General features: G+C 41.4%; 1 protein-coding gene and 1 pseudogene across 4 annotated transcripts; both read left to right on the top strand.

Moving 5' to 3' along the window:
- itga3a (integrin, alpha 3a) lies at positions 1-22,872 on the top strand. Of its 4 annotated transcripts, none has more exons than XM_035529314.2 (26): positions 1-235; positions 9,388-9,515; positions 9,891-9,976; positions 10,084-10,330; positions 10,435-10,527; positions 10,645-10,864; positions 11,552-11,745; positions 11,939-12,027; positions 12,183-12,319; positions 12,458-12,535; positions 12,777-12,844; positions 13,176-13,318; positions 14,019-14,165; positions 14,245-14,342; positions 14,863-15,031; positions 15,328-15,405; positions 15,506-15,585; positions 15,914-15,991; positions 16,183-16,285; positions 16,548-16,724; positions 17,014-17,130; positions 17,218-17,328; positions 18,726-18,824; positions 19,096-19,221; positions 19,735-19,896; positions 20,854-20,993. In XM_035529314.2, the coding sequence occupies exons 1-25, from the start codon at positions 33-35 to the stop codon at positions 19,846-19,848; spliced, it is 3,183 nt and encodes a 1,060-aa protein (XP_035385207.1). In that variant the 5' UTR covers positions 1-32; the 3' UTR covers positions 19,849-19,896; positions 20,854-20,993. The 4 variants fall into 4 exon arrangements, 3 of the variants coding, with proteins under 3 accessions (XP_035385207.1, XP_081567702.1, XP_035385203.1); XM_081711576.1 differs by having other exon boundaries at positions 19,735-19,849; positions 20,854-20,991; XM_035529310.2 differs by lacking the exon at positions 19,735-19,896 and having other exon boundaries at positions 20,854-22,872.
- A 695-nt stretch (positions 22,873-23,567) lies between these two features.
- Positions 23,568-26,123, top strand: LOC145643312 (integrin alpha-3-like; annotated as a pseudogene).
- The last annotated feature ends 17 nt before the right edge of the window (positions 26,124-26,140 follow it).

Raw genomic sequence — 26,140 nt, forward strand, 5'->3', positions numbered from 1 at the left:
ACTCGCCGACGTACAGCTCTACAGAGTACAAAATGAAAACCACTTCACAACCGTGTCGTGTATCCTCAAAGTATCCCTACCTCCTGTTGCTTCTTTTTCTGTGCGCTGTTAGTCGCTGTTGCGCCTTCAATTTGGACGTGAGATTCTCCGTTGTAAAGGAAGGAAAGACACCGGGCAGTTTATTCGGACTGTCGGTCGCGCTACATCAGCAAGTTGTGGGGGACAACAGATACCTGTGAGTAAATACCTTACGGTGATTAAATACCTTACTATGATTAAATACCTCACTGTGAGTAAATACCTTACTGTGAGAAAAATGGGCTCTTCAAAACAGGCAAATAAATATGCAAATTCGTGCGCATCTTTTGTTCTTTGCACCTGTTGAGCCTGTAAATTAAGTTTTGATTATGCGGTGTAATTCCTGAAATTAGACTTTCAAAAGCAGGGAAAGCATTCGCATAACCAAGTAATGTGATTTACCGTTCGCTGACTTGCATGGACATTTACTGTTAGTCGTGTGAAACAAAAAGAAATGTTGTCTTTTTTTGTCCTTTCACTGTTGAAAATTGACAGACAGTTAAATATACATGAGAGGAAGGAACTTGTCAGGAAAGGTTACTGTTTTTCTAAGGTGTGGTGGCGCTAAGTGAATAATTAACGCAGTAACTTCTCTTTCATTGTTGAGTATTAGGTGGAATCGAGAAAGCGTCCAGGTGGAAGGTCGGGCACGTCGTGTTGTTGCTCCTTTTATAATGCTTTTCTTTTTTTAATGATTCAAATACACATTTTCACTCCGTCAGGATTACTATAATTTATTTTTCAAACTTTTTTAGTCCACGTAAAAGCTGCTAAAAGCTTGTCAGTATTTGCCAGCTATCTCCTTTATTACCTTGTTGGCCGGTTAAATAAATCCTTCCCTTCCATTTAATCCACAGTCTGACTAAACATCACGCATTAATTCTCTGTTAATCTCCTGCCATACTGAAATACCTCAGAGGTCCCGAAAATCCACCAATCATCTGAGACGCCAGTGAGATCCTCTGAGACCACTTTCCTTGTGTTAGAGAGTCTGGACACTATCATGTGATATCACTTCCATATCAATTACGCAGTTTATAGGATGAATGGGACGACAAATGCCCTAAAGGAAACTTGGAAATGCTGTCAGATATATTTCACCTGACTGCCAGTGACCAGCAGACTGCACGCGAGAAGAGAGCAATGTGTGTGTGTTTACACGTGTACTTTATACACAGAGCATGGGAGGGCTTAAATAAGAATTGTGGTCATAAATACTTTTACACATTTAATTTTAGAAAATAACCTTGAATGAGCATTCAGCTGGCCATTATGGTCATTATTTATATGAAATTTGATTAAATAATACTTTAAAAAATAGTTTAACTCATATACTAGGAGTGTGGTACTAGATGTAAGGGGTTAGTGAGTAGGCGGTTCTGCGTTTCAGAGTTAGTAGGGTGCACCACTCCCTCACACTGGTGTAGGAGCAGAGCTCAGATGGGTAGGTGGCGGAAGATGCTGTCCTTGTGCATTATCCTTCAGCCTGGCACTTTTACTAGCAACACTGATAGCAAGTGTCCAAGTGTTGTTCTCAAAGCACAGAGAAGACAAACCTTCAGCAGCAAACCTTCAGCTATGTGCTTAGCAGGTGGGACTGTGCTCCACACTCTACAGGTAAGGGTGTGGCATGCTCTCAGTGGGTGAGAGCCTGGCACGTGCTCAGAGGCTAGGACTGTGCTCGGCGTGCTCAGAGGCTGGGACTGTGCTCCACGCTCAACGGGCATGACTGTGCAGGTAGTGTGGAAGCTGTAACAGAACACTGGTGTACATGTTATGGCTTTTCTAAAACCCCCAGGTTGAAAGCGTCTTGAGGATTTCACAATGTCTTATATTAGAAAACTGGCTATCTTATAAATTGAACTTACATAGACATTAACATTATGTGGTGTTCACTTGAAAGAACCAGCCATTTTTTTATCTTGATCATTATAATAGTGCTCTCTACTAATACATGGGTCTTACAAACAGCAGTGACCACGCAAACACACAGGAAACACAAAACCCTGGGAGACTGGAGTGATGTGTAAAAACGCCTGGATGTTCCACAGAGCACACTGATAAAGTTAGTGTGATTCTGTAGGAATAAAAGTGTCATAATACATATCTGCTCATTATAAAGAGAAGAAAGGACACCACATTAGCGCATTGGTGTTTGAGCTGGCTTAAGGCTCATGGTGGTTTGTAAATGGAGTGAACAAAAAAGCTGCAAAGTATTACAGTTTTGCGTTGTTTTAAGCCTACTGAAATTGAACCAGGAGCGGATTATTTAAATATAATTTCTCAGTTCGGCTCCTTTGGGCAGCCCTTGTATGTTCTGTAAAAATGGACCTTGTTCTGATAATATCAGGCTCTGGCAGTGTAGCTGAATAAAATGACCTGTCTGGTGACTTCCTGGTTGCCTGTCACTGTGCTGGAAAATGAGCAGTACCAGAGTGCAGCCTTTTCCTGAGGGAAGGCAGATTGGTGTAATGTTGACAATCTGCTTTTCTATGTACAAATGCTTAATGACTAACAGGAAGTTCCCATCAGCTGCAGAAAGCAAAGGAACGCCTTGTTTGTTCATTACTCATAAAAAGCACAAGTGAACTTTGGTTGAAGAGAAAACACCTACTGTGTTCCAGAGTCTGATTTATGGATGTACAAACCATTTGGATGTCCTCTTGACCTTAAGTGTTGTGAGCAAGGCTTCTCCGAGAGCAATAGGTTTTGAAAATGTGTGTGTCATTTAAATCCCTGTTCTGATTAGCCAGCACAAGCTTTTAACAGTCCTGCTCACTGTTTTAGATCTCAAGCTCTTCATACTCTTGGGTCTCATTAATACAACAACATCCTGTTCTATTTTAGTATGAATACACATATGAACTGCATTTTTTCATCCTTGTGACTGAAATTCATTTTTATTGGTAACTAAAATTGTCAACATCCACCAAAATCATCTTTAATAATCAGTGTTTGGGTATAAATAATTAATCATGTTTAATACTCAGTAATTGGATATGAATAATGAATCATGTTTAATACACAGTGCTTGGGTATGCAGCAAAAAATAACAGTCTGAATTTTGTTATCACTATTTTTGCATGTGCTGTTTTATATGTTCTAGGTGTTTATAAAGTATGTATTGTGTTTCCAAGGTGATGCCTTCGGTGCTTTCGCATTTTTGTGCTTTTTTGTGACATTTTAATGATGTGCAGTGACATTCAAACTGTGGGCACAAAATAGTTACCAGTTATGAATTTTCTCTTAATTTTGTCAGGTATCTTACATAGTTCTAAGATAATTCTTAGCTGGTAACACAAACATTTTGCATCCACAGTATGAATGTGACTATATAGTTATACATAATCGTTTTTATATGGCAAGATTGTATCAGGTCTCTTATGATTGGTGCCAAGCTGTTGTAACGCGTGGTGGCCCGAGTGCCGCAGAGCAAGGGGCAGGATGCACTCCAGCGACTGAGACGTACATTTATTTACATAAACGACACAACGGTACTCACACTTATCACATACAAGGAACATGAAATGGTTAACGTTAAGCAAACACCTAACATTAACACGTCACACTCACACATTACGCGAAAAATAACCAGCACTCTTTACACTTTGACACAGGTTTATATACATTTAAACGAACGAGGTGCAGGTGTGGTTACAGACAAAACAGCCCTCCCGCTGCACGTGGAGGGCCAAACCACCTGACTAGGGCGAGGCAAGTGTTCCGTGACAGCTGTTTGTAAGTTTGGGTCTTCAGCTCCTGATAAATTCTTGGTTGAACCTTGTTTAGTTCACTTGAGGTTCTGAGAATTTCTACATTAACGCAGGCTGTGCAGGGAGTCTGGTAATCACTGCTCCTAGCTGCTTGAACCTGTCTGCTGTTCAGGACACAGATTGGAGTAGGTGTGACTCACTGTGATCTATAGCACAGCCACAAGGCGGAGAGAAGTTCTCCAGGGCTTTCACATGGTGTATGTACTCCTTTGGGCTGATCAGTGTTTGAGTGTAAGAGTATTTTTGCAGTTCAGTGTGTTGTCTTTCAGTGTTAACAAATATACAAGAGCATTCAGGCATGTATTCATTTAAATAATCTAAACAAAGGCCTAAAGAGTTCACTTGGTTGTCATGGAACTGGGATCTGTCCTGAGTCCAGGAAAAGATGTCTGGCATATAAAAAATTGTCTATGCCCATAAAACATTAGCCATGCCTGGTGCAAGTAGAGTGTTCACATTGGTAAAGATGACAAGATGTTGTTAGTGCAGTATTGATCTCATACCAGAATGAAAGCACGATGGCTAGTTTTACACACACCTGTTGCAGACAGCCCTATGTCTCAAGAAGGAGAGATCCAAGCAAGAACAATACTACACTATGCAGATTTGAGCTGGATGCATTTGACCTTCAGTACTGAGGAGTGCATAAACAAACATCTGAAGATTTAAAATGCCTTTATACTGCCACCTGCCCACCTTTCTGGAGTTGCTTATTAGCTATTATCATTCCTTCCTTCAGTAAAATTACGTGACATCAAGGAAATGGCAAATATTCTACCTGTTCTCTAGATAGTAAGCACAACAAAACTATTTTCCACGTAACAAAATATAAAGTTAGCCTAGCGCACAGCCTCGGTAGATCAAGACATAATCAATATATAATGTTAGCCTAGCGCACAGCCTCGGTAGATCAAGACATAATCAATATATGTTAGCCTAGCGAACAGCCTCGGTAGATCAAGACATAATCAATATATAATGTTAGCCTAGCGCACAGCCTCGGTAGATCAAGACATAATCAATATATAATGTTAGCCTAGCGCACAGCCTCGGTAGATCACGCTACAATGTGACCTGGTTCAGCTTGCACAATTGGCTAAAACAGTGCTGATGAGGGCCAGCTAGAGCCAACAGCGCGGAACACACCACAGTGAGTACAGGCAACAGTCAGTCACTCAGCGTCCAGTGGCCTGACGTTGTCTGAGGGCTGACTGTTGGATGTGTTCCCAGCACACATACATAGCCATCCATAACCATATATAACTATCCATAACCATACATAACTATACCTATCCATAAATATCCATACATAACCATACATAATGCTTTCAGATTCCTGTCACCTTTTTACAACTGATGATGATGATAATGATGTTTGGATGCACACCAAAACATCTTGTGTGTTTTTTAAATTGCCCAGTGGTTTTATTAAACATTGTTTAAAATATTTGGTGGACTTGGATGGCTTAGAAATGAACTTGCATAGACAACACTGGTCACAGTAAATCCTTTAAACAGAAAGGTACAGGTACAAGGGCCCTGTGGCAGGGTCTCTGTAGTTTGAGTTTCCAGGAAGGAGCTGGTCATGCTAAACCCTGCACTGATCAACATTAACCAGCATGTAACCAGTAACACTCTGAACATTCAACATGTGGTGTGTCCTGTCAGTATTGTGCTTGGAGCTTGTTTTTCTGGTGTTGTGGGTGATTGAGGTCATGTGAATGGCCTTTATATAAAAGAAATCTGAGTATTTTTGGTTTCAATGACTGTCATAAACAAGCTAGAGACATATAATACTTGGGTCAATAACAATTGGCCTGTAAACAAAAGAAAAAAAAGATGCACTCAGAGGTATGTTCCACTTCCTCTCTTCAAGGCTAGAGTAGTGCAAAGATTTTGCATCACAATGCAAATAACTTCCCTTTCTACTTCAACCAGCGAGCCAGCAAGCACACTGATCATTTTGTTGCTGGGTTCCCTGGTGTGCTTGGAGGTGATGTGATCTGCTTGCTGTAGAGGAGATGTGTTCTATACCTGCCTGAACATGAGCGTGTCCTCCCCTGCCAAAAGCTACAGCCCACAGACACACTTTCTCTTTAAAACCAGCTGTATTGACTAGAGCCTTATTTTGCTCTGGGGCCTGTAGCTCTATTTGCTAAAAGGGCATGACTTTCAAATGGGGCCTTTTGTTGTGTTTTAACTGTCATAGTTATTTTATCTATCAATGTTGTATTTTTCAGTTGGATTTATAGTCCCAAAACCCATTTTAACCTAAATTTTTTTCAGTCATGTGTAAAGCATTCTGAATTGCAATATGCTTTGTTTATAAGATGCTGTATAAAAGGCTTGATTGATTGATTGCCAGATTTAAAATGTGCAATTTGCCAAGAAATAGCACTATTCCTAGTTCTAGTAGCCTATTTGATAGGGCAATAAAGACTGGAGAAACTGTTATCTTGGGTACTGGGTAGTAATGGAGACATCCAAAACACACTTAAGAAAGCATAAAAATTAAATGCAGTTGTATGTAATATATTTGGAGTGCTCTGAACTCTTTGAATGAAGGATGAAAGCTGAGGGTTCTCTGATGAGCTCTGAACATGGCAGGCAGCTTCTGGTTTGTCCAATTGCATATGAGGTATGTGGTATGTTGGCCACAAGGTGTGGTGTATGAGTGTTTAATACATCATGCGACTTGTCTCCGTTCAGGCATGTGCTTCTGCCTCATCACTCTCTTTGAAAAGACTTTAATTCACAAGAGCTGGTGGTATGAAAAAGTCATGCTGGACTGTGGAACACACTGTGGAGCAGTGTGGGAGGGGCCTGGTGGACAGAAGAGCAGTGTGGGGGGGAAGGTCATCTATAAAGGAGTATGGGACGGGCCTGGTGGATGGTAGAGCAGTGTGGGAGGGGCCTGATAGATGGTAGTGAAGTGTGGGAGGGGTCTAGTGGATGGTAGAGAAGTGTGGGAGGGGTCTGGTGGATGGTAGTGAAGTATGGGAAGAGTCTGGTGGATGGTAGTGAAGTGTGGGAAGGGTCTGGTGGATGGTAGTGAAGTGTGGGAAGGGTCTGGTGGATGGTAGTGAAGTGTGGGAAGGGTCTGGTGGATGGTAGTGAAGTGGGAGGGGTCTGGTGGATGGTAGTGAAGTGGGAGGGGTCTGGTGGATGGTAGTGAAGTGGGAGGGGTCTAGTGGATGGTAGTGAAGTGTGGGAGGGGTCTGGTAGAATCTGTACTGTGCTTGCTTCACATTTCAGAGCTGTTTAGCATGAAGCACCACTTTCCTTGAAAAGAGAGAATTAACCCAAACCACTCTGTGATACAGGATCAAGTTCTTCTCTACCAACACAAACAGTTAGACAAAGTATTTGTGGACTTTACATATGTGATTGGGAGTCAGTAAAATTAGTTTTTACATTAGTGTAGTTTTGAAATTAAATTGAAATTGCAAAAATAGTTTATGCAACCAGGACATAGTTCTAACCCTAAACCACATCCCCTAACCTTAACCCTGTCTATCTTTGGGATCTGTGGCCATGTTTGCCTGAGCTTCAGTATCAGTGATATTAGCATCTGTATTGTATGGGAGGATATAGAGGATGTGCTGTTTACCTGCCTGTGGGTTGCACTCGTCAGCAAATTTATGACAGAGGTAGCCGCCTCACTCTTGGGATATTTGGCTGTCATATTTTTTACTTACCCACCTCTTCTCTTCACCTTCTTCTCTTCTTGAAATCTGAGGTGATTAATGGTGTATGGGGGTCGGGTGGGGGAGTGGGATTGGGGGTAGGAGCGGAGAACGTCTTTCACGTCACCGAGGCGCTGCTCCCACCCCACACCCCTCCCCCAGCCGGACTGCTCTGACTTTGACCTGTCTGTGTCCTTCCCGGTTCTACCTCATCGCGATGTGCGGTGCGTACCAGCCAGAGCACAGACTCACAAACAGCTCACCAAAGCGAGAGGCAGAAACGCAGAGCAACAGAACGAGGGTGGTGTTGCCAAAAGGTGGAGCGGAGGCACCTGCTTCCCATGTCATCTGCACCTTTCAAACACATCTCGTAAACGTCCACCAGGAACTGAGTGTTAACGTGCCACATGCCAGACCCACTCAGCACTGAGTCATAAGACTTCAGACAGGTTCACTCTACACACTACTCCTACTAATCCTGGAAGAACAAATTTTGTCTTAGAAATGTATGTTTGTCTTAAATGCATTTTATTTAAATACAACTTTACATAGTGTGAATGTTTGTTTTGAATCCTATTGCTGTTAGTGAATGTTGATTTAAAGTAAATTTGCTTTGATCCCAGCATCCAGAGAAAGTATGACTGAAATCCCATGTGGTGAGATTATCTCTGAATCAGTGAGTTACACAGCGTCTTTGGTCTGTGCATGAACAGGATGGGGCATGATTTCTGCCTGCCCCACAGAAGACCGCCACGTGTCTGAATCTGCAGCAGAGCTGAACCAGACTGATGTTTGGCGTCCCAAGCCTTCTGTTTGCTGATCCATATCTTTGGCAAATCAAATAAACATGTTGCACTCTAAATTCACAGCAAAAGGGTAGAAATGTGCCGGTGCCAAGGCCAGAGACGGAAAAGGGAAGCTCTCAGTCATCACCATCTGGATGAGCAGGAACCTTGACCCTACAGTGCTTAACCATGGAGATCCTTTGTTGGGCCAACAGAAGGTCATCACCGCTTATTTAAATGTCACCATCCTTGGTGTCACAGTAAATAAAACACATTTAGACTCAATAATGGGTGATGACCTTCATGGTTGGAGACTTACCTGCTACTCATAATCACCCAGGCATTTCTTTGTTGTGTTTGAATATACCTATTAACTACATATAATATATAATATACCTATAAACTACCTCTAATGTAGTTTTGCTGGATCACCTCACTTTAATGTTGTTTTGTTATGCTCCCACGTTGTTGTTATTAGTGAGCCTAGTATTGGCATATATGAGCGTTATATGGATTAAAAGAAGCTTTGGTGATTTTTAGTAATCGAGTTTCTCGAGGAATCATTTCAGCCCTATAGGTAACAGATATTTTAGTGAGGTTTTTGACGTTTTATTTACACTGTAATGACCAGATTTCAGCACATTTTATTGGCCTGTTATATGAGTTCCATTTGGCTGGTAATAAGACTTTTATGAATGCGTATGCAATGCCATGATGTAATTTCTTGTCAATTATGCTAATAATGTAATTAACTAAAAAAAACATTGAGATGATCTCTGCATAAATTATGTGTAAAACCTTCTGTTTGTCTTGGTGGTTTTGACAACATGAATTTGTTGGATTGTTATTCAAAATGATCAGGATGTGGCAAATAGGCAAATATCTTAAATGTACAATATGTGTTGATGTACAATGTACTGACATAAATTGCAGACATGTTTAAGAAATAAGGAAATGTATGTAGACCTATGTTTACGATCATAATGTGTACATATCTGAAGCTAGGGTCAGAGGTGAAGTGTGTAAATATTTGTAGAATTTCTCAGTTATTTCCCTTTTGTACAGTCTGCTTGTAGGGGCCCCAAAGGAAAGAGCAGAACCTTCTTTGTCAGCCAATGAGACTGGAGATATGTTTGCTTGTCCAATCAGCACAAACCCCAAAGACTGCATACAAGCAAACTTAGTCAGCTCAGGTAATGTAACTGTCTCAGTCGCAATCTAAATTCTGTCTTATTTTACAAACTGTTATTTCTTCTAAGGCTTCTAACAGGTATTGCTGTTTACACTGTGGTGTTATCCTGACTAGAGCACATTTCAGGCAATAGAGCCTCAGGGGTACCTAAGTCTGGTCCTGGAGCTTTTCTGCCCTGCAGAGTTTAATTCCAACCCTAATACACCTCATCCTGTCAATCAAGTTCTTCTTCTTAATATGAGAGGCAGGTGTGCTGGATTAGAGTTGACCTGAGCTCTGCTGGGTGGTAGGTCTCCAGGACCAGACTTGGAAACCTCTGCATTAGAAGTGTACTGGATGATTTGAACAGCTGTTTGTGGGTGTCATTGTGCTGCAGACCCTCCTCAACCAGACGAGATTGTAGAGGGCATGTGGCTCGGTGTGTCGGTAGCCAGTCAGGGTCAACCAGGAGGGCGGGTCATGGTCAGTCACTTTCTGCCACTTTAATCACAGTAATTCATCTCTTCCTGCACCTGTTTCTGTGTAAAACACTATAAACACTTGTTTCAAACGTCCCCTTTCCTCACCAGGCTTGTGGTCATCGCTACACAAGAAACATGGACAGGGGTACAAACCTACGCATGATTGGGAGGTGTTACATAGCCGGGAATGACTTGACCTTGGACCCAGATGGAGATGACCAGTGGCAGTTGAAAAATGAAGTGTGTGACCCCAACACCAACCATCTTAGAGAAGGCATGTGCAACATGGGGATCTCAGCTACTATCACACAGACAGAGGTCATCGCAGGTGCTCCTGGCTGCTATAACTGGCAAGGTGAAAAGGCTTTTTCTCATTTAAACCAGCCTAGTCAATCATTATTTCAATGGTTCAGTAAATATTGTGGGTTCCCTTCATAACTGTGTTGTCTTGTTCTCCAGGAAATTCATTTGTGATTTACAGAAACCCTGACGACATGTATGACACTCAGGAGACCAAGTTTCCAGACATGAATGATGGAAATATATATATGGGTAAAGATTTCTATGTTTATACTTTGAATTGCTCACAGTTGCAAATTAAGCTGCCATGTTTTTCAAGTGTCTTGTGATACTGCTGCTACTATCTTTGTTGATTTGCTCATTGTGCAGGCTATTCTGTGGACAAACAGAGTGGAGTACTGAGCCCAGATGAAGACACAGTGGTGACCGGAGCTCCCAGACACCAGTCCAAAGGGTCTGTCATCCTGGCTAAGAGCGTCAGGAAGGAGAACAGCCTTCCTGAGCTGCAGAAGCAGTTCACTCTGGATGGGGAGCAGGTCGGCTCCTATTTTGGCAGTAGCTTTGCTGTTGTGGATCTCAATAATGATGGGTAAGGACAGCAGGGGGTGAGTCTCTCCTGCACTGCTAATTAGTTAGGTTAGGTAGCTAGTTAGATGACAAGCTAGTAAAATGAGAAATATAATCAGTAGCTAGCTAGCTAATCAAACGCCCCTGCTATAAATAATTGTTAATAGATAAGATTACTTTTAGTAATATTTTTTACTTTTAGGATCAGTTTTCAGTCTAATGGCTACTATTAAAGGTTTTTACCAGTCAGAATTCCCATTTCTGACGACTAGCTCAGGTGGTTCGTTGTTCTCTGCTGCAGCTTCATCTATGTCTGGCTCAAATGTAATTGACTGAATCTCACTGTTATGATATACAGTCACCCCCACAGTCACTGCAGATTCATCAAATTTTAAAATAACTTCAAAGTCTTAAGAAACAGCACTGGAAAGTTTTCAGTCCAAGTCAGTCAGGGTGTTTGATAACAGCGTTGTTCACGGTTGCCCACCAGTGACGTCACTGTGCAATTTTCTGGAATTTCCAGCACAACTTCGGTGTTTTCTGTCAATTTACTTAAATTGGTCGTTTTTAAAGAAATTAACATGTTATTTTCATTTCAATTCACATAGACATTTTTCAATTGCTAAGATAATGTGAAATTATCAGGGTGGTCCATTAGGTGCTTAGCCTTTAACATCCATTTATCTGCGGTGGTTGCTTTAACATGCAGGTGGAAGGATCTCGTAGTTGGAGCCCCGTTTTATTTCAATCGGAGAGCAGAAGAGGGCGGTGCAGTGTATGTCTTTATGAACGACAACGGCTCCTTCCTTAAGAAAACTGACACAGTGTTCACAGGGCCCAGAAACTCAGGGTTTGGTATGGCTGTTGCAGCTATTGGCGATGTTAATCAAGATGGCTTCCAAGGTAGTATACTGTTGTGAAAGATTTATTAAAATATATAAACTCATTTTAAAAATTACCTAGTCTTGTGATTTGTAGATTTTGTCAAACGGCAGTTTCCATAAATAGAACAGAGCTACTCTCAAACTGTAGTATTGTGCTCTGCTGCCAACTGGTGGTGACAATTTTACATAACATGAAAACTTTGTCCCATTAGACTTTGCAGTCGGTGCACCCTATTATGGCTCAGGCAGGGTTTGTGTATGGATGGGCAGCCAAACTGGCATTTCGAACAAACCTAGTCAGGTAAGAAAAAGCTTTTTTTCAGTCATCTTTAGAAGCCTGCAAATGTAGTAGAGAAAACCTGTAGAGAAAACTAGCCGTGTTGACCATATAAGATCAAACCCAAGCTCAGGTAATGGTCATGAAAGGTTTCCCTCTAAACCTTTCTGTGGTTGTAGGTGATTGAGGGGAAAGACATTACTAATGGTGGCTTCCGGACATTTGGCTACTCCATCAGTGGGGGCCTGGATGTTGACAGGAACAGCTATCCTGATGTTGTGGTTGGATCCTTAGATGATCGTGTGGCCTTGCTAAGGTAAGTCTCTCTGTGTTTCAGCAGTTTTCTGTTTTGTATGTTGGCCAGAATATCAGTAGTAGTTTATCCTATTACGGCTGCTGTGGTTTATTTGATTATTTATGTTTTACACCTCAAGTTTTCCTCCTGTCTTAACAGGGCCCGTCCGGTGATCCACCTAAAGAAAACTTTCACTGTGACGCCCCCTACTGTTGACCCTAATGACTGCGACTCCTGGTAGGAGTTTGTAAATTCACTCCAAGTAACATCATTATGTACATGAATCCTGCACGTCAGGTTCTTAATATGTGGCAAATAACATTTGTGAAGTACTGGTAACTATTAAGGACACTAATATAACTAATGAGTCACTGAATGCAAATTCATCTGTGGCTCAGCCTTTTTTATTGAGATTACTGAATGTGTATTTCCAGTCTAATACAGTACGAGATTACAGTGTTATGTTTGTGTTTTGCAGTATTGTGGTGAAAATATGCTTCTCCTACACACTCAGCACCGGGGACTCAAGCTTCAAGAAGAACATTAGTAAGTAATCCCACAAGCCTCATGTGCAGATCAACACTCACACACACATACACACACACACACACACACACACACACACACACACACACACACACACACACACACACACACACACACACACTCTTTCCTGTTCAGCCCCAGATATGTGCAAGCCATATAGACACATAATGAATTACTGGACCAACTACAATAGGTTCTGCCCTTTGGTAGGCTCTGTCATTAGACACAGACTAGACACTGCACACTGCATGATGACTGAATGACATTTACATCAATGGACATTTAAATGAACACCCCGTAACACTGAGCTAAAGGCTTTGATTTCCTGTAGCTGTGAAGTTTACCGCAGAGGCCGATCTACTTCGCCGGTCATCCGTCAGCCGTGTCCGTTTCCTTAGCAACAATAAGAACAGCCACACTGGTTACTTGTCCATGCAATCAGAGGACTGTCAGACTCTTATCCTTGGAGTGGTGGTAAGAGACAAGCACATACCATTCAAATAAACTATGGCTGCACCAGTGTTGAGTTTCTTGGGCTGAAATCATAACCGACAGTCAGGACCTTGTTGTGGCCAGTACCAGTATTTATAACTGATAATTTTATCTTTATGCATTTTAAAGGAACTTCAGACTATCATTTATATGTGCAGTACAGTGGTTCTAAGATGTGTTAAACACAAAGAGGAACAAAAAATAGTTGAATCTGATATGAAAATTATTTGAAACACATATTACAAGTGAAAAAAAGAAGATTCATCTCTAATTATTAGCATTTTTCTTAGAACTGCAGTAATATACAAATGGGGTTTAAATTAAACAGACGGTTTAATCTGTAGCAAAGATGAAAATGATCAGCTGTAATTATCAGCTGAAATTTCTAGTTCAAGATCGAACAACTAGCAAATACATTTTTAAAATGTTTTTATTGTCAAAAAAATATAATCTATTGATATATCGTGCACCCCAAAGCTCAGCCTATACAAAATATTCTTCACATATATACTTTGTAGACTTTACTCTGGAATATCCTCATACCCTGACAGTACGCTGTTTCTCATGTGGTTAGCTTTGTGAGTAGCTCGCAGTATCTCCACAGTCACTCATGTTTATGATTGTAGTCTGGGAGGACTATGAGCAGTATGTGTCTGGGGCTGATCTGTTTTCCTTGCTGTAGAAGCCAGTCCGGGACAAAGTTGCACCTCTTTCCTTCTCTCTCAACGTGTCCCTGTACGAGCCTGAGCCCAGTTCTCCACAGCAGCTGCAGAGTCTGGATGCCTTTCCCGTGATCAGCCAGCAGGAGGCGCTCACGGAGAGGACGGAGGTGAGAGACGCGCCCTGGCCAGCCCACACGCTCCCCAGACCTGTCGGCTGAAGCGTAATCGTCCACTTCTTCTCTTCAGATTCACTTCCAGAAAGCCTGTGGACCAGACAACAAGTGTGAAAGCAACCTGCAGATCACAGCCATGTTTGCAAAAAACCAGCAGGAGATTTTCCCAGTGTAAGAACCATCACCTTCTGATGACCTCAGCGAAGCTGACCCGTCCACACCGCGACCTCTGCTTCAGCAAGGAGCTAGTAGTAGCTAGCAACTGTGTGCTAGTATTCTGCCCTTGTGTGTTTGTAGTATTTTCTTTAGCAAATGACTATGGGGCTGAGGTCCAACATTTGATTTCTGTTGCATAGGAAACTGTGGAAGAAAATGCCATTTCAGCAGAGGTCATTTTAGGGCAGGTAGCATGCAAGGATGCAAGGGATCCCCCCTCGTAGGTCACTGTGTGAGGTCTTGATATACACTTTGATATACACAAAGGACTTGGTTTGATGCGAAGGAAAGTGAAACTTCCTGGGCCACCACCTTTCTGCCTCCAGAGAGGAAGAGATCAATAATTACAACAGACAGCTGCAAATGTTACTGGAGATGGAAAAACCCAAATGTTTATTGAGCTTCCCTAGCAAGATACTGTATATCCACAGGGCAACGCATGAAAGTGTGTTTGTGTGTGTGTGTGTGTGTGTAGTCGGGACGGCCAGCAGGTCCTGCTCTATGACTCCAGCATCAAGAAACTCAGTCTGCTGGTTAATGTGACCAACGCTCCCACTGCAGAGAGACCAGCAGAAGACGCCCACAATGCTGTTCTCAACATCACCATTCCACCCTCCCTCAGATACTCCGGCCTCAGATCTTTGGTTAGAACAGCGCTTGGAGCTCAGAGCTAGCATCTGTGCTTAAAGATGGTTTAGGATTAGGATTATTTCACATTTTACTATAATTTGCAATTATAGCATAATGAAAATTTCTTAATCAGTAAAATAATTAAACTGCCTGCATCCTACTGAACTCAGTTCCATTGTAAAATAAGTATTACACACATTGTACAGTTGGTGGTGAAAAACCTGCATTAAAATGCATCAGCCCTACATTAAGATGTTCAAGCTGTGAAAATTCAGATCTCTCTCTCTCTCTCTCTCTCACATCAACACAGAGTTCAGCGATTGAATGCAGTCCTGAAGGCAATGTTATTCTGTGTGAACTGGGGAACCCTTTTACTACCAATCAAATGGTAAAGTAGGAACTTTTAACTGCCTGTGAACAGAGGTCACTGCGGCGTAGTGTTTGATATATGTTTTTATAGTTATGATCGATTTGTCCTCTACCAACAGGTTGATTTTGCAATAATCTTTGAGACATCTGGGATCACATTGGACACCCAAGAAATTAAGTGTGATCTGCAGCTCTCAACGTGAGTATGGCTCTGTCTCTTGGGGAATTGCCCCAACACAGCTTTGCTCACTTATCTGTTCCCACAGCACAGTAGCTGAGATCATTTAACAAAGCAGAATGAAGCCACAGTTCTTTTGTGATTTCAAATCAAGTCAAATCAAAGTTTGTCACATACAAGGTCATACAAGGTACAACTAGCAGTGAAATGCATTAATTTTCTTTTGTATGGGAGCACGAGGGCATTCTGGATAATTCTGTGGAGCCGCACATATTTCTGGTTAGCAGAATGTGAGATGGATTGTGCCTTATTAAATGTCTTAACTTATTGTTGCGTCTCCTCTGTGCAGGCTGAGTATACAGAGTGATTTAATGCCACTCACCAAAGTGCTCCTGGTGGAGTACACCCTGCAGGTGTCTTTTACAGAGTGAGTGCCATTCTCCAGTAACAATATACTGCTACCAAACTGCACCTTTATAGTCACCTTTAGTCTCATCAGGTGTGTGTTCCTGTTTAAAATGTCCTTCTTCACAGATCTACGTCTCCTCACATCATTGTGTGCTGGGGATGGGCTTCTGCTGTGTAACCTCTGGGCTCTGTGTGTGTGTGTTCCCCCAGTTTCTCCCAGGAAGTTCAGACTGAGTTCAGTGGGGAGGTCGTCGGTGAATCAGCCATGAAATCCACTAGTGATATCGGAAGCCCAGTGAAGTTCATCTTTACGGTGGGTAACTGCTGTTACTGCTTAAGAAACAACCTCAGCAAGTTGATGTTTCCAGATTCTGCTGCCACATGGTGGCGCTGTTCTCCAGTCTGTGTAATTAGAGACAGAGACTGTATGTTTTGGGGCTTTGAGCTCTAAACCACTGCCTTTCATTTTCCCTCCGGTTTTATCGGTTCTCCAGCATGTAGTCATTGTAATAGAGCCATAGACTGCATTCCCCATGATTCCATGCGCAGTTGGCTGTGACCTCTTTCGTCTGCAGGTGAATGTGGAAGGGAAACCTCTGGAGGATCTGGGTCATCTGCAGGTGGACTTTGAGTGGCCCAGTGAGGTGGAGAATGGGAAGTGGCTTCTGTACCTGTCAGAAATCAAGATGACGGGCACCTCAAACTCCATTTGTGTTCCACCAGGAGACATTGTGAACCCACTCAACCTCCTGGTGAGACAGGAGAAATGTTTCTTTCTGATTTCACAGAGTACTGGATTTCCTGACTGGACCCAAAACCCACACACAGAGGAGTGATGAGTGGCAGGTCTTCAGTCCAGAACAATAAAAAAACAAACCCATGAGTGGCACACAAATCAACAGTCTCCTTAATAAACATATTTTCTGATCATATTGGTTGAAGATGCATCTAACAATAAAGTCTCATAATTTGAAATGTCAACATTCTTTACTGTCGTGTGTCCAAAGCACAATGACACTCCTACAAATGTGCTGTTGCTAGGTGTCCGAGCGTCAGAAGGAGCGGAGGAAGAGGGAGGATGAAGGCTCTCCTGAGTCTGTCCACTCAGTCACACAACCCTCTCTTAACCTGCAGGGCGGCCGTAAGAGATTTTCCTTGGTCAGTTCATCAGTCACTCCACCATTTTGTTGTTTAGTTGCTAGGCAACCTGCTCAGACATAAGACTTCACCCACTTCCTCCTGCAGAGCTGTGGGAGAGGAGCACGATGTCAGACCTTTAGCTGTGCGTTACACAACATGAACAACTCGGCCATGCTGACGGTCCAAGCGCGCCTGTGGAACAGCACCATGCTGGAGGTCAGACGCTCAAATCCCTTCACACACCACACTCTTCCTCTTCTCCTCTTCATCATCTACTTGCATTGACGTGTCCTCCTCAAAGATCATGATTTTTTGTACATGTATACAGGGTTTAACCAAAGAGAGAGACAGGGAAAGTTGTTGAACATCATCAGAAAAACGGAAAAACTTAACGATGTTGCGTTTGTCCTGATTAGTGAAGCTGAAATATGGTCAGGAGCCCTAATGAAGTTGAACGTCCTTCATGACGTCCTCCTTGCCTCGCCAGACAGCGTTTGCTTTTAAACGTAGTTTTCACTTGATTCTTAAGATGGTCACACACCACTATGGAGCACTATTCAGGCCTTAATTCTCCACAAACACCATAATATCAAAAATACAGGTGGCACCCATTAGCCCAGTAGACCCTGGCACCATTTATCACAATAAAAAGCAGAATAAATTGTTCTGTTAGTTCAAGCAACGTGGTGCTTTTTACACTGTTTTAACACCATTTCAGCTCATTCACATGAACTCAACACATTTTCTTTTGTTTTGCTGAATTTTTTTATCAGGTTTGTCAGATATTATTGCATAATTCAGAGCATAAAAAACATCAGATTGGCACATTTTACAACATAATAGAAGCAAAATGCTTTCGGTTTGTGCCAGATTATGGACTATACAGTGCATCATTCAGCTGACATTAAGATGTGGTGTTTCCGCTGTTGCCAGTTACCACCCATACACAAGCACAGAACTTTCCACTGCTGTATCTGCCCTGATTAGACTAGGCCTCCTGTTTAGGACTAATTATTTTGTTAATGCTGCTGTAGCGATAAACTATTAGCAGATGACCATGAAGAAGAGAGGAATAGATTTACATCTGTATCAGTGTCAACAAACTCAGATTTATACAGCTGTTTACACCAGAGTAAATAAATAAATATTGAATATGAACTAGAATTAGGTCCACCAATGTATAAATGAGCATATTTTTAAACACATTCATTGATACTTCTGGGAAAAATGCAAGTTAGGTATTTTATATATACATCTCTCAATAATAAGGTAGACAGCTCTACTTAATGAACATGTTTGTAATGCAGAGAGCTGCTGCGAAGGATCAAACAGAATTATTACTTGGAAGGTGTCACATCATATTTGTAAAACCTGTGAGTTCAGCTCAGAGAAACGCTGTCGGGCATGGTGACATTCAGATTGATTCGTATGCGTTGGAGAGACGGCTCAGTTCCCCACAAGTAGAAAACACAACAGTCACAACAGTCCAGTCTTTACCAACTGCACCTATAGAAAGATTCAGATTACTAGCAAACTGTTCATTACTGTTGATGGAATATTTATGACAGTCACGACTGGTGACGGCGTTCTCACGTGCTGCTGTGTGTCTGCAGGATTACAAAGAGGCTTCGACTGTGGATGTTTATAGCCTGGCTACTCTGAAGCTTATCACAGACAAACCCACCATCAGGATGGCCAATCAAACAGCCAGTGTAACAGTCCATTCTTTTATATCTCTGCACCTTTATCATGTCCCTTTAATATTTTCTGAGTGGCTTTTGTGAGTTTATTTAAACACATTATACAGTATAAGGCTACTGTGTGGTATTGGCATATGGGATATAATCTTCATTCTTTGAGAGCCCCAGCACTGCAGTGTGTTCTCTGCGCTAACCCACGTAGGCCACCTCATAAGGGTAGCAGGTGGGTTGTAGCAGGGTTGACCCTAATCTCTGAAGTTGACGACTTCTTCCCTTTGCTCAGTTCTCAGTGAAGATAACACCAGCAGGGCAACACGAGACTGCATATGAAGTTCCCCTGTGGATCGTCATCGTGTCTGTGCTGGCTGGAGTTGTTCTGCTGGGCCTCATTATTTTGCTCTTATGGAAGGTGAGCAAAGTTTACTGCCTCAGCCCCATAGAAAAAAAAACTATTCAGATACCGGATCATCAAATAGAGATAAAGTTCAATTTCTTGTATAGACATAACAAATTTGCCTCAAAAAGGCAACAGTTAATGAGACATTTGAAGACCTACTGTGCTACACTGTAGAGAACGCAACTTTATTTATATAGCATAATTATTATTATAATGAGCTATATTTATTAATATAGCTAAATTCATAATTTAAAATCAAGGTTCTTTGCCTTGGTTCTTTGTCTTGTGTCTATTACAGAGTTATGTTTATTTATTCTACTAAAAATATGAAATGAATACTGTTATCATCCATTATCCTGCTTTTTTCATTGATTATATCGTGTTTTCATATGGTGAACATGTCTATATCTGATTATTTGGGTTTGACAATTATAACTTTAATCTTCATTCTCCAGTAGTGCTGGATTGTTCGTCCTGTTCCGCTCTTGTGGTGTTTGATTGGTGTCTGAACCCTCCCGCCCCCAGTGTGGTTTCTTCCGGAGGGCCAGTACCAGAGAGCTTTATGAGGCAAAGGCCCAGAAAGCTGAGATGAGAACGCAGCCATCCGATAAAGACCGACTCACAGAAGATGAAGACTGAGGCAGGCTGGGTCATATGATCCAAGGCAAACTCTCACTGTGCTCCTGGGTAACCCCTGACCTGACCTCCCTGCCTGCCTCCCTGCCTAACCAACATCTGCTTTCTAGTTCTGTCTTTTCCTCCTGATCAGGGAATATGATCTAGGAATGTGGGAGCCAGTGTTCTATGTTTTTGGTGTTTTCCTTCACAGCTGCACTAAAATGTTCCTTCATGTCTTCACACCTGCTCTTTCCTGTCTCTCTCTCATTTTGAGCTGTTCTAGATTCTAACTGCATATTTACTGAAGAGCTGTTCTAGATTCTTTTAGCGAATAAGCACCGCTTTCTCAAAAGCAGGGGAGACTCCTGTAAATTATGCCCTATCTCTACAGGCTGAGTTATGGCTGGATGATGCATTTATCCTCTTTTTAATCTCCTATACTTACCACCCACTTTACAGACATACTTACTGTTTATGTGCCAGTGTCACTGCTGGGTTGAGCATGGGCCAAAACCCAACAATACACAGACATTAGCGGTTACTGTGGTCAGAAACTGACTAGTGATGAAGGGCTAGAGAATGACCAGCACACAATGCATGGTAACAGATGAGCTGTATACTCTAACCGTACCCCTCCAGGGTATACCTACAAGGTCATTTTCCAATAAAGGGGCTGGTTTGTGTAAGGCAAAGAATGACTTATTCTACCTCATACATATTTAAAATAGTAAATACAGATCTGATGCTTTGTAGAGCAGTTGTTAAGTGGAAGCTCCTTGTGTCCCCAGGAAAAGCCCCAGTGTGACCTGGTGGTGAACTCACTGTGCTCTCTGAGTGTGCACTGTGGCCTCTTTAGTGGTGCACTCACTGTGCTCTCTGAGTGTGCACTGTGGCCTCTTTAGTGGTGCACTCACTGTGCTCTCTGAGTGTGCACTGTGGCCTCTTTAGTGGTGCACTCACTGTGCTCTCTGAGTGTGCACTGTGGCCTCTTTAGTGGTGCACTCACTGTGCTCTCTGTGTGTGCAGTATGGATTCTTCAGAAGGGCACTATCCTTCAGGACCATGCCCAGGTACCACGCTATCAAGATCCACAAGGATGAGAACTACCGCCTTAGTCAGGGATGCCTGATTAAAGACTTTAGCAAGAAGCACTGGATCACAAACTGGACAGAAATGCAACAGTATCACTGAGTAGAGACCCCCCGCCCCCAAACAAGAGTGGGAGAGACTCCATCCACCATGAGCTGCAGCGTCTACAGATGTTCCTTTCAACCCTACCTGATTTCACAAGAGCTGATCTCTCTGACACAGGAGGCCCAGGTAATAAACCCAGGTGGTGTCCTGCAGGGGTGGAGCCATGTCAAAGTGGTTGTAGTTTGCTAACTAATCACTTTCCCACCAGCGACATTCCGGTGCTCATGTTGGAGCATGTTCATGTTCAGGACAAATGATTACGTGTCTGGATGTGGGTGATTCCTAGCCCCGAAAAAGCAGGTGGCCTATAAAGAAGAAGATATCAAAACATCATATATTATGTTCTTTGTTTCCACATTTTAGTTTTTGCATCTCTGACTCTTTCAGCGTCTCAGAGGGATTGCCATAGACAGCGATTGTGTGCAGAACACGTGTTTTGTTTATTGTTATGTTATGAATATGTACAGTTATTAAGTAGCAACTGTGCTGGCAGTATATGCAAAATACAGACAGATTAAATTAATCAAAATATCGAATTTCTGGAAAATAGAGGCTAAACAATTTTACAAGTGACACCAAAACCCTACAAGAAAAGGCTATGGCAGAACTACACCAATTTTTCTGACCCAAAAACAGTTCAAGATTTTAACATCCATACTTGCCCCCTGTTGGTGGAAAGGATTTTAGAAGGTTCTAGGTTTGAACCCCGCTGATGTATAATAGCACTGCGCTCCTAACTGACCATTTCTCTGGTAATACGCTACTCTCCCTGCAGGAGGCTGTTTTTACTCTTAAACTTGTGTTTACACCTGGGTTTACATTCCGGTTTAGACTCGTGTTTACACTTGGGTTTAGACTTTGGACTAACAGACACTGCTGCACTTGGTGGACCCAGATGTTTATGGAACAATTTGTATTAGGAAAGAGTTTGTATTACATAACTGTGACTACTAAATTAATAGGACTTAGTAAAGAAAATAAAAGTGTATTTGAACTGGTTAACAGGTAGATATGATCCATTTATGGGTTTGTTGATGCACTCTAAGGCCATCCACCATGGAGACTCCATACAGCAGAACTGTACATCACCTTCATGTCCATATGTCATATCTGTGGTATTGTAAATACTTTGCTTCTTGTACTTAATGGTGTAGCTGAAAAATTAATATCAAAGCAGGTTTTTTCTTTTTTCACAGTAAGGCTATGGGCTTCGAAGATGTGTCAAAAGTCTACTTAAAATGTGGATTATAGTCATACCTTTCTACTGTTATAGTTAAAGACTTTTACTGTAGGGCACTGGCTGTTTGCTCCTACATGACCTAAACATTTCGCATTGTACTGCTTTGTACACTGTACTATTACTGCTGTTTGGTAATATTGTATTAGAGGGATATGTTTACAAATATTTGATTTTAAATCAACTGCCTGGAATGAATGTAACGATTACAGGGTAAATGTCAGATCAAAAGCAACATAATTTATAATGTAGAAAAATCCTGTTCAACACAATCAGTCCAGTCAGCTAAATGCCATAAACGTAAATGTAAATGTAAATCCAGTGAGGATTCGTTATCCAGATGGAGGTAATATTTGCCAGAATCACTTTTGCAATTTGACTTTTTGAGTGAAAACATCCTGTGTTTTATATAGTGATTTATTTTTGTATTCATGGTATTTTGTAAAAGAAAAGATTGAAGTTTACACCTCACATTTGACCTTTTGTGTTCTGTGTTTTATTGTTTTAAGGAACTTGCATACTTTGTCTGTTACATGTGCTTGCAGTATCTTTGTACATCATCCTTTTGTGGATATTTGGTGTTAAAATAAATCTACCAGTAGCTGTTGTAAAAATGTACATGGATTCATTCAAGCAAAGCAAACGGTATCTCTGTTCTTTGTTTTCTAAATGAATTGGACCAATGGTGTTCTAGCTGATTGTGTGGTTATTTGGTTAGTAACCCCATTTTAACCTCACGTTGTCCATAGAAGTGTAGAGAGCCTCCCTGCAGCTTCGTCAAAATGATGTTTTATGGGTGTCTCTCTCGCATTGTTACCATAGTGACAACAACGTTGAACCCAGTTAGTGCTGGTCTTACCCACAAGCTACATACTAAAAAGAAAAAACATAATATTGAAATGTGATTAAGGTTGTATACAACCCCACTATTCAAAAAGACTCCAGCACATTCGGGTGTCTCAACAAGGTGCTTCTGTTGATTTATTAAGCTATATTTAGCTTATAAGACAAAAAGATGTTTATTGATATGGGGACATTGCATTCTGTTTTCAAGACAAATGAAGAGAATGATGAGCAGATGGAGGCAGGTTCAAGGTGTATTTCAGAGAAGGTCCTGAGCTATTTAACATCACCTACTGGTACCAAAAACATCAAACCCACACCAGCATTGGAGAGCCCAACTACTAAATCTCTGCCTACTACTACTATGCATTTGTCAAGTTGAATGTACAACACAGTTTCATCACCATACTTCTTTTTATTGTCCAGGGACACCCACATAAAACAAACCAGTGCAGCATGATAGACGATGAACGATGAGCGTGAATAAGGGACACGCACATAAACGTTACTACTAACACGAACACTAAACGATGCCCGGCGACCCTCTCTACACACACACGGGTTTAAATACACACAGATCAATGGCGTGGGAACAACGTGCAGGTGTCTCAGAACAAGCCTGCAAAACAAGAGGGCAGTCAGGCAAAACAGTCAATTAACAAGTCCCACAGCACGTACCACGTGATGCGTCCCGTTACAGATCTAAATCATGGCATAGAAAGACAATTAAATATACCAATTAATTACTTAATCAGCTAATCTTTTAGACTGTCTCCCAAAGAGGTGAAGTCATGCAGGCCACATGGTGTCGGCACGACAAACAGCAAGTGCATCTCTGGTTCACTGTAGAACAGGAGCCAATGAATAAATAAAAAAGAGAAGAAAAAGAATGTCTGGAACGATGGTGACACGCCACGTGTGCTCCAACTGAGTCAGCCTGTCAGTGATAAGCCCATTTTTAAATGTAGAAACAAAAGATGCGAACTCGTTCTGCAGATCTGGTACAGGAATGTTTTTCTCCAACAGGCATCAACTTCTAACAGGGACAGAATGTCTGTGCATAAAAACCAATGTTGTTTTTGCCTATAAACACTGACACTGTTGCAACTGTCTCTCCCACCTTCAGACAAACAGACTGGGACTTGTGAAAAACCAGAGAGTCCTTGAAATGTCGTACATCAGTGGGCAGATGGAGTGGCCCTGGTGTCTACTAGGAGGTCATGCTCCTGGACTCTTATCTTTGTACTTTGTTTTACTTGATGCAGTTGCACTTTTAATTCATTGAAGGATGGTATTTAAACCGTCATTTACTTTAAATGATTCTGTCATGCACACACAAACATGCCAAAACCATCTTACAACGCTTTGGTAGCTGCTCTCAGACAAATTACCTCACGAAAGAGAAAATGTCTCACCTTTTGTGCATAAAAATGAGAGCTTATGAATTCAACTGTTAAGTACACCTTTTCAGTAGCACGTTGGACTATGAAAGCAAGAAATTACATGCAATTAACTACACATATATAGATGTTTACATATGGAGTATACTTTCAGTGCTGGAAAAATGTATTATTACTACTACTACTGTATTTTCATAGCTTTTTAGCCTACATAAAATGATCAGTATTTACCAGCTATCTTTCCCTTGGTTCAGTTAAATATAGATATTCTTAGGATATAAATACAAGCGCCTAACTAGTTTCTGAATTAACCTCTACTAATTTAAATATACCATTACTGATCTAAATTTACTTCTATTAATTTAAATATGCCTCTACTAATTTAAATACACCATTACTAATCTAAATGTACTTCTATTCATTTCAACTAATTTGTTTGTGTGAAAGGAATTGGAGAATTTCAGACTGTCAAAAAAGGCAATACGGTGTTTCACATTGTTGTTTTATGACCATTTCATGTAAATAATAAATTTATAGGTGGATGCTGTTTACTCTGGAACTCTATTCGATTACATCTTTGTGCTTGCAGGTCCCTCTCCTTTTAAAAACCATCTGAACACAAACTTTTCCAGAGAGTCCTAGTAGTGTTTTATTATATGGTGTTATTTATTAATGAGGTAGTTAAGATAGAAACATTTTCAAAATAAAACATCATATGATACAACATATTATAACCAGATGTTACAGTCAGAAAGTAGTTCATGCTTTCATAAACCCTGGATTAGACTACTAATCTAGGAGTTCTGTGTTAGTAGGTGACTGCCCAAATGTCTCCTTTAGTAAGATTCACCTGTTTCAGAATGCAGAAAATTCACTTGCTTCAGTCTGCTTGTAGGGGCCCCAAAGGAAAGAGCAGAACCTTATTTTTGTCAGCCAATGAGACTGGAGATATGTTTGCTCGTCCAATCAGCACAAACCCTAAAGACTGCATACAAGCAAACTTAGTCAGCTCATGTAATGTAACTGTCTCAGTTGCAATCTAAATTCTGTCTTATTTTACAAATTGTTTCTTCTGGGGCTTCTAACAGGTATTGAGGTTTACACTGTGTTGTTACCCAGACAAGAAACATGGACAGGGGTACAAACCTACGCATGATTGGGAGGTGTTACATAGCCGGGAATGACTTGACCTTGGACCCAGATGGAGATGACCAGTGGCAGTTGAAAAATGAAGTGTGTGACCCCAACACCAACCATCTTAGAGAAGGCATGTGCAACATGGGGATCTCAGCTACTATCACACAGACAGAGGTCATCGCAGGTGCTCCTGGCTGCTATAACTGGCAAGGTAAAAAGGCTTTTTCTCATTTAAACCAGCCTAGTCAATCATTATTTCAATGGTTCAGTAAATATTGTGGGTTCCCTTCATAACTGTGTTGTCTTGTTCTCCAGGAAATTCATTTGTGATTTACAGAAACCCTGACGACATGTATGACACTCAGGAGACCAAGTTTCCAGACATGAATGATGGAAATATATATATGGGTAAAGATTTCTATGTTTATACTTTGAATTGCTCACAACTGCAAATTAAGATGTCACGTTTTTCAAGTGTCTTGTGATACTGCTGCTACTATCT

The sequence above is a fragment of the Electrophorus electricus genome, chromosome 3 (genome assembly GCF_041902795.1).
Source record: "Electrophorus electricus isolate QZ-2024a chromosome 3, ASM4190279v1, whole genome shotgun sequence".
In the NCBI taxonomy this organism is placed as follows: domain Eukaryota; kingdom Metazoa; phylum Chordata; class Actinopteri; order Gymnotiformes; family Gymnotidae; genus Electrophorus; species Electrophorus electricus.